This window comes from Lathyrus oleraceus, chromosome 3 (assembly GCF_024323335.1).
Source record: "Lathyrus oleraceus cultivar Zhongwan6 chromosome 3, CAAS_Psat_ZW6_1.0, whole genome shotgun sequence".
Lineage (NCBI taxonomy): Eukaryota > Viridiplantae > Streptophyta > Magnoliopsida > Fabales > Fabaceae > Lathyrus > Lathyrus oleraceus.
In genome coordinates this window covers 298,207,694-298,217,479 of record NC_066581.1, presented here as the reverse complement: position 1 = coordinate 298,217,479, position 9,786 = coordinate 298,207,694, and the positions used below count along the sequence as shown (strand labels likewise).

Sequence of the window (9,786 nt, the reverse complement as noted above, 5' to 3'; positions counted from 1 at the left end):
GAAAAATGCAAATAACTCACCTACTTTCACCTGTTAAAATGATAATAACTATATCAAAAATGGTGACTGATCACAACCCCAAACTTAGCTTGTTGCTTGTCCTTAAGCAACTTCAATTACAAAGACTCATGTCACTCTCAAATGAAATAAAAACTTTTCACGTACCATCATACCTCTAAGATCTTCCATGACCCTCATTTGTTGACACCTTTGGTTTTTGCTGGATTACTGAGGTTGATTAATTGACCACACCTTCACTTGAAAGTACTACTTCACTTGTCAGCTCAATTCACACCCTCACCAAATCTCTCAGGTGTTAATGTGTTTACACTCAAAATTCATAGTACGCAATACCATACCGTAAGCTTGAATATATTATTTTTTGATGTCCCGGTGCACGATACACACACACACACACACACACACACACACACACACACACACTTTTTGAGGTCTTTATGGTTGTAACGGGGCTAGGGTTAAGGTAGGAAATTTTTATAAAGTAGGATAAGGTTCAGAGTCAATACGATCGTTATCTTCACTATTCTCATTCTGATAGATTAACTGTTATCGTGGATTCAACTTTTGGATTTGTCTTATCCGCTGACTTCTCCTTCTTTCAAGTGCACTGATGATTACTTTTCTTTTATTCATTTCAATTTGATTTTACAAATTTTCATCTTTTCTTTTCTTTTTCTTCTCTTTTTTTTTTCAATCATCAGGTGCCCTTCTTTGTACTAGGCATAACTACCCCAAACTTAAAGGTTGTTATCCCAACAACAACCCCAAACTTAGAATGAACATGGATCTGATAACTCACAAAAATACTCTGAACATGGTGGGGGAGTGTTTGGGCCATGGGTTAATATTATGTGTTTTTTTTTCCAAACAAACAAATGGTTAAAGGCTCAAATGGGGTTAATAATGGATAATAATAAAAAGGATGGCTAGAAAGGCTCAGTGGTAGAAAAAATGTGCCTCAATGTGTGTAATCATGCACCCGAAATAAGAAAAGAATGTATGCAAGTTCTGAATGATAAAGACGTACCTGAATGATCTCTTATGATATACATTGTTTTTCGTTTTTTCTGCTCTCACCCTGTTGGGTAGAGCTGACAACCTCCATAGTACCTCTTGCTCGATGTGGCTTCTCAATCAGTTGTGGTAAACCTTCTCAACTTTCAGTCCAACTCAATTAAACTAATTAGATCATTTAGAAGTATAGAAAAAATATTTTGGCGAGTTAACATGCATGGAGGACACATATGCCTTCTGTTTGGGTACTTTTCACACAACCATTAAAGCTACAGTTATCATATTACTAGATGAAAGTAAGCAATCAGAAAATAAACCACTTAAAGCAAACAAACCTCAAAAATTAATATAAAATTGAAACTAAAAATTAAAATTATGAATACTTTCCTTGGGTTGCCTCCCAAGAAGCGCTCCTTTATCGCCATTAGCTTGACACCTCATTCCCCCTGTTATGGGGGTACTTCAGCTCACACCTTATTGCCCTTCTTTTCCAAAACTAAGAAACCGTCTTTTTCAAAGGTATGGATTCCTTTGTGCCACAAGTCCTTTCTAACTTCCATATACTTACCTTGATTTCTCTATCTCTTCTTTCTTATGGCTTTTGGAATGGAAATAGGAGTTTTCCCACTCGGGGTTGCTAATGGAGGTGAGACCATATGAGATGACCTTCTTGAGACTTTTTCTGATGTTGGCATGTCACTTTGGCCTTTCACATCTGTCCTGATCATGCCTACTTGATAGTGGTATTCTTTTCCCACCTCTAGCTTCTTGTTTTCAAGAACATTCAAGGTTATTTCATCATCATAAACTTTTAAAGTTAGTGTACCATGGCCTATGTCGAAATTGCATTGACTTGTCCGCATGAATGGTCGACCAGGAATAATAGGTGTCTCTTCATCCTCAGGTATGTCTATGATCACAAAATCAACAGGAAAATAAAATTGCTCTATTGTCACCAATACATCTTCCGCTATCCCATATGCATTCTTTATGGAGTGATTTGCAAATTTTAGATTTTTCCTTGTATCACTGACATTTCCAATACCAAGCCTTTGGTAGATTGACAATAGTACCTTCTTGAAAGTTCTGTCTTTTATAGTGCATGGGACTGTGACAGATCCATGATCCTTCTGCTTTATAGGTATTCTCCTACCTGGTGATATTGCACTACATATTTCATTAAAGGTTACCGACCCATATCCTATTGGTCTCTTTTTAGCGATTACCTCTTTCATGAATTTTTGGTACATGGGCATTTGCTCGAGTGCTTCGAAGAAAGGCATATTGATCTCTAACTTTTTGAACATTGTGATGAATTTCTCAAAGTCTTTCTCTTTTGGATCCTTCTTTGTCACTCTCTGAGGGTACGGTAACTTAATCACTGCTTTAGCCTTTTTTTTCTCTTCAATTGGCTTTACTGGTGGTATAACTTCTTCTTCTTCTTTCTTATTTTCCCTTACTTCCAGAACTACCTATATGACATGGTCATCCTTTGTTTCCCTCTCTTCTTCATCTTTAGCAACTTTCTGACTTCTTGTCGTGACACAATTAATATTCTCATGATTTCTCAGATTTTGTACTGTTTCACTTGGTAGGGAACCTTGTGCTCGAGAACCTGTTATTTGTTGTACTATCTGACCCATATGAACTTTAAGATTTTTGATAGAAGTAATAATGTTCCCCTGATTATTTCTTGTTTCTTTTTGGTACTGGGAATTTTGAGCTGCCACCTTTTCAATGGCCAGTTCCCAATCGACCATTTTGGGAGCTTGTTGTTAGTATTGTTGTGGTTGGTTCTGATATTGAATGGGACCCTGCTTTTGAACATTCCCTTGTCGATCTTTCCAGGAGAAATTTGGATGATTCTTCCAGCATGGATTATAAGTGTTATAATAAGGGTTGTTCTGCTTCAAAAAATTGATCTCTTCAATTTTTTGCACGGTTGCAACACAGTATACAGTCAAATGAGGTCCTCCACATATTTCACAACTAACATTATGGGCCGGTTGAATTTGAGCTACCTATTGTGTACCAATATTCATTGCTTTAAGTTTCTTTTCAACTTCTGCAGCAACTGTGTCTTCTATCCTTATCTTATTTGTTTCAAGCTTCAAATCAATAACCCTTTTAGATTTGCTTGAACACCTATCATACAACTCTAAATGCTCATTTTCGGCTATCGCCTCAATGATCTTCTTAATACTTGTGGCTGTTGAAAAGTTTGATGAGCTACCAGTTGTTGTATCAATCAATTGTTTTGTCTTCAATCGAAGACCATTGGCAAACATCTACATTTGCTCAGTCTGATCTAAGTTGTGTGTAGGACAAGCAACAAGTAACCTCTTGAATCTCTTGTATGAATCACCAAGTGATTCACTCTCTTTTTATTTGTAGTTCATGATGTCGTATCTTTTCCTAAGGAAAACTGAAGCTTAAAAATACTCATTCAAAAAAGTGGTTTCCATTTATTCCCAGGTGGTAATACTCCCAGCAGGTAATGATTAAAACCATTTTTCTGCATCTTCAGATAGGGTAAAAGGAAACATTGTAGCTTCTTTTCCTCTTCAGTGTGCCCCTCTATCTTTAGAGTGGTGCTCATAGTCAGAAACCTTTATAAATGCTTATTTGCATCTTCGTTCATTTTTCCCAAAAAAGGTCTCCTCTCAAGTTGATTAATAGTGCTGTGATGCAACTGAAAGTTTGGCACATTCACCGCTTGGTTCACAATTCTTAGCCTACAATCCGATGCATTTGTCATCACATAGTCACCTAATAGTCTTTCTGGTAGTGGTGGATTTCCACCCATTGTTTTGGCCTATCTTTCTGGCTTTGAATCTGAATGAACACCGAGTTGCTCTTTGTCTGATTCTAGTCTTGCTAATCTAGCTTGTCTAAGTCTTGCACGCAAAATTATTCCGATTTATGTGTTAAAAGGAAATTCAGCTGAGGCCTTACCTCACATAAAAATATCATAAATAGATTAATTGATAAAGGTCGAAATAAATGAAATAACAAAAATCAAATTTTAGTTGTAGAGCAATAAATTTTTAACTGAACTAAATTGAACTCTATATTTTGGCAGTCCCGACAACGGAACCAAAAACTTGATCGGGAAATAGCAAGTGTACTATTTTGCCTTTGTAGTAATACTGAGGAAAGTTCCTCGAATGTCGATCTCAAGGACTGCTTGTAAATATTGAGTTCTAATTGTTGTTCAATTAAACAAAAACTAATGTTGGGAATTTTTTATGCGAATATATAAAAATAATTGCAAATAAAATAAATAGTGTAAGGAACGATTTTTGACAGATATGAGTAATATGTTAGGAAATGTGTGTGATTTCTTCCTGTAACAACTCTGAGTCACTATTGCAACAACAAATATCAATTAATTAATACTAGATCTTAAGGGTGTTTTCTCCTAATGCCTTAGTGAGAAAACCTTTAATCATTCATATCTAATCTCTATGTCCATAGAAATTAACCGATGAAATTAAGCATTATTATTATCAAGAACAAATTGGTTTCTACAGGGTATCCATAATCCTAGGTAATATCGATTGTAGAATAATCTCATGAAAGCATTACCAATGACGGTCCAACCTAATTGATAATCATATAACAATCTCAATTGTTCCGAAAGAGAAAGCATTAAGAACATCACGAGAATAAATTAATTATGAAAAATAATACTGTTATTGCAAATATAAACTCAAAGTAATTACATATTCAAATCAGGGCCCCTCTAGCATTGGGGGGTTTAACTACTCATAGTATTCAAGGAAATAAAATGATAAAATGTAGACATTAGAAGTACTTAGATGAAATTTGGTCTTCAATTACTTTCGCTCATGAAAATCTCGTCTTCTCAAAACCTTGTTTTCTCTAATTCTGAATCGTGTGATTTTTGCTTCCCAAAAAAAGAGCTTCTCTTGTCTGAAAAACTCCCTTAAATAGAAAAATTCTACTCTTTCTTTATCACTCCTCAAACAGATCCACAATAGTCAATGAAATCAGATCTTCGATGGACCAAAACGCCATTCGCTCATGTCGCAACGCGAAAAACAACCGGCGGAAAAAAAACAAGTTTACAGAGCCGCCACCGACGCTATTCATCCTATGACGGAAAGGAAGCGCAGGACTAACCTAAGAAAGGGAAAGGAACGGTCTTACGACCAGAGATTACAAGGTACGGGAGTCGGTTACGTAAGGGGAAGGTATTAGCACCCCTCACGTCCGTCGTACTCGACGGGATCCACACTCAAAAGAATAGGAAAAGGTTGCTGATAAACTGCTCAAAGAAATGCACGCACTGGAATAATAAACAGGGGAAAGAAGACGGAGGAAGGGGACTCGGCAGGATGTCGCGTCCTGGGCCTACGTAGTTTGTCAGAAACAAACCATCAGAGTCAACGTAGTTCGGGGAAAAGGGAACATGCTCGCTAGGACATCGCATCCTATACCTCCAAGTGACATGCCTCATTTGGAGGTCTTTGGCACAAATGTAAACAATCACAATCAGAGCCTCATAAGGAGGACTTCAGCCAAATGCCTGCCAAAAAAGTGACAGGACTTCCAGACTACATGGAGTAAGAAGGCTAAAATACCTCAGTGGTGTATCAACCACACTCCTAAGCTTAAGAAAAAGCTAGCTAGCAAGCAACTAATGTACCTGTACAAAAGCTTAAACAGTTAATATCTCAATCAGAAAACCAACAGACAAACAGTGGAACTTTCCAATATTTACAACTCAATGCAAGGCACAAATGCAAGCACTCAAATGAGTTCATCACATCAATTGACCTACAAAACAATCATAGTTAGTATTCAAAGGTATTTGCATCTCACAAGGTGAGACCAAACCAATCATCAAGGCTAATGTCCAAACCTGAAACACAAAGCACAATTAGTTATGTACAAAAACACTAGTGCAAAGACTAGGTCCAAAACCAAACCAAATGATCAAAACAGAAGTCAATCTTTTGCATAATACACATTTAAAAAATCAACAAGATGTCCTCAAAAGGACCAAGATCAATTCATAATGCAAGTGCTTCAAACAATTCATGTAAAGCAAAGGCAAGCAAAGGTACACAAATTGGACATCCAAGTTAGAAATTCCAAATCAAAACAGAAACACATCCAATGGTCTTGAAATTTTTTATGTGGATTCCACATGTTATGAACAAGTAATGTGCAAAAAATTAGATCCAAAAGAGCTCAAATGGTAGATGAATAAAAATGCACAAGTGCTACATCCAAAATGTGACACAAATTGTCACACTACATGTTCATGTGTCTAAAACAGTGATGGCATATGATAAAAATCCCAAACCAAAGCTCAAAAATCATGTCACATGTGAGGATCAAGCACACCAAATTTAAGATCAATTGGATCAACAATGGAGATTTCACAAGCAAATGAATGCAACATATCCAAATGACACAATGCTCAATCAAAAAATATCAAATAAAAATCCAGAAATCAACAAATCATGAAAATCATATGAAAAAATGCTAGACAACAAAACAAGAATGTGGAAAAAAAATTGGGATCAATTTGGACATTTTTACTATTTTTTGTGATTTTTCAAAGTTGAAGAAAATAATTGAATTAATATGAGATAATGGAAGAAAAATGAAATTCAAATAAAACTCAGAATATGCCTCAGCCAGGTATTGAACTCACGCGTGCCAGGTAAAAATGAGCGCTCAATTAAAATTCTGAAAACTGCATGGCACGAAATCGAACTGATGCGCGCAAGGTCAATGTCGCTCTAGGGAGAAAACAAATGGAATTCTGAAAATGCAAAAGTGGAGTATCGAACTCGCGCTAGGCCAGGTCAAAAGCGCTTGCCAAAATGCTGCGTTTTGAGACTCAAACCATAGCCTGAACCAGACGGTGGCGGACGACAGTAACAACCATCTTCTCCGGCCAACCAGGCGGAGCGCCGCCATGGATTTTTCCAGAAATGGACGAATCTTACATGGTTCGAAAGATCTTCTCACAAGGAAGCCAAATCTACAATCCAAATCTCCTAATTCTCTCTAGATTTCACGGATCGAGGCAAAGAAGTTTTGAGATCCAAACTTATATTCAACATAACTTCCTCATTTCTTCAACAAAACCAATTCTAAACATATCAGCATGATCACCTAAGCAAGATCTACACGATTATCACAAGAAATTGGCAAAAGAGAGAGGTCGAATTTTCACTTACTTGAAGTGCAGTGATCAAAAACCGTGTGTTCAAGCTTCCAGAACTTCCAGATCTTCTCCTCTATACTTGCTTCGAAGCTTTGTGTACAAAAAAATCAACTGAAACCTCTTAGATCCAACTGAATTTCAAGCTTCCATTAACACGAGGTTGCACTTGAACTGCTCCAATTCTTGCTCAATTCCAACAAATAATGGTTGATTCCTGCTCAGAATTCCATGAGGATCAAGTATCTCAGAAAATATTAGGTGTTTGTGTGAAGAAAATGAAAATCCAAGTGAGATAAAAATTGGAGGGAAATGAAAATTCTAGATCTCAAAAGTTAGTTATGAGCAAATTCAGTTATGGTTTAGCTTTTATATGAGGTGTTAATCATGCTGAAATTAGGATTAGGAAATGGTTAAACAAGATTAGTGAAATATGGAGTATTTGCAAAAAAATGAATAATGCACCATTATGCCCATGCAACACGTGAGTTTCCCATGCAAAAGCTTGGATTCACTTAAAACAAACCAATAAACGCAATGGAAGTGGTATTTTATTTGTATGATCAACCAAATTTGAATGATCAAATTTCCCTCCAAAATGCATATGTGTGAACAAGTAGTCATGTGATCTTTTTCCATGCAAGTCAAAGATTCATTTGGAAAGTATTGGTCATGTCAAGCATTTTGCAAAAAGAGTGGACCAATTTGGAGTTTTGAATCAAAAGTTATGCCACTTTGAAATTCCATGTACACTTTGTGATCATTTGGCCATAACTTCTCAACCAATCATCAGATGATCATGAAATAGGGCTTTTTGAAAAGGGGAGAGAAAGATATTCAACTTTCATGTTCACCAAAAATCCATTTTAAGCTTCTTTGATGTTGGAAAGTGAAGTTGAATGTGGACCAAAAACTTGGCATTTTTGGAAACTTTTAATTACAGGTCACTTTCCATTTTTGGAAACTTTTGCCATGACTTCAAAATCTTCAATATAGGTGTTTGAAATGACAAATGGACTTTGTTTGAACATGAATGAGGTGTTTAAATTCACCTCCCCAACTCAAAGCCCTCAGCTCTTGCACAGTTGACTTGTTGATCCTCAGATGACCTTGACATGCCCTGATCAGCTTGAGCCTCTACCACTTGGGGAAAATGCTCAAAAATGAAACCCTAGCTCATGTAAGCTACTTCATATTACCATGTGATCTTCATCCCATAAAAATACCCCATCTCCTTGAGAAACCCTGGCTGGAAGAAAGGCATTGATTAGGGTTGACCATAGGTCAAAACCCTAATCCAAAGGAAACTGAGCATGAATCATGAAACCCTGGATGATGATAGAATCATGATGATGGTGATATACCCTTGCAAACAAGATGATGCTCAAGACCTTAGAAGAATCAGGAAACCCTAATTGAAGTGTAAACCCTCAGATGGTTGATCATCAATTCATAAAGACCCTCAGGCTTGAATCATGTAACTTCCCATCTTCTGAAAAGACTTTGGAGGATGATCTTCTTATTTCCATATGATATGAAAAAATGCAATGCCTAATGTCCTAAAACATAAAGTGCAATGTGTCAAACTAGTCCCAAGAAGAGGAGGGCAAATTTTGAGGTGTTACAGCTGCCCCTATTCAATCCACTGTGAACTTGTTGATATGAACAGTCTCGGCTTTCAGATGATCAGAGTGAAGAGTGGTTGAATACCAAGAACAGACGAACAATTTGCGCTCCGCTGGGAATTAAGTAACAATGCCTGTCAGAATCGGCAACGAGGTGATCTTGAAAGAAGAACCCGTCTGGTACGGTGAGAGTCGGCTTGACTACCAAAAAAGAATGTTGACCTGGATACCAAAATAAATGGTAACACAGGAATAACCATGGCCTGAATGCCACTCATCAATCTGAGTACTGAAAATGACTTCGATCTGAGCATCGGAAGATATGAGATTATCAATATTGGTCTGAACACCGAGAGATTAGCCTGAACGCCACTTCAGTCTGAATACTGGAAAGCTGGCCTGAATGCCACAAGTGCTTCGACCTGAACGTCGGAAACTTCTTCAATATGAACATCGGAAAGCTGGCCTGAATGCCACAAGTGCTTCAACCTGAACGTCAGAAACTTCTTCGATCTGAACATCGGAAAAACTGGCCTGAATGCCACTTCGGTCTGAATACCGAAAAACTGGCCTGAATGCCACTTCGGTTTGAATACCGGGCAACTGGCCTGAATGCCACTTCGGTCTGAATACCGGAAAAACTTTTCATGCCTGTCAGCATCGGCAAAAATAGGGAAAGTGATAATTGAGGCGCGCGGGCCAACGACTTACACTGGGGATAATAAAGATGAGCCACGAACAGGCTGCCCCTACTCAATCTACTGTGAACCCATCGATATGAACAGCCTCGGCTTCCAGATTACCAGGGTGAAGAATGGTTGAATACCAAGAACAAACGGACAATTTGCGCTCTGCTGGGGATTATTCTTTTGTTATTATTTTTTTTTTGCTTTTCTTGAACCCCACAACTTTTTTGATTTG

At 37.4% G+C, this 9,786-nt stretch overlaps 1 protein-coding gene across 1 annotated transcript; it reads right to left on the bottom strand.

Moving 5' to 3' along the window:
* Positions 1 to 1,613: 1,613 nt before the first annotated feature.
* On the bottom strand, positions 1,614 to 3,323 carry LOC127130947 (uncharacterized). Its single transcript, XM_051059897.1, has 2 exons — positions 3,068 to 3,323; positions 1,614 to 2,188 (listed from the first exon to the last, which is right to left on the bottom strand). The coding sequence occupies exons 1-2, from the start codon at positions 3,321 to 3,323 to the stop codon at positions 1,614 to 1,616; spliced, it is 831 nt and encodes a 276-aa protein (XP_050915854.1).
* Positions 3,324 to 9,786: the final 6,463 nt, after the last annotated feature.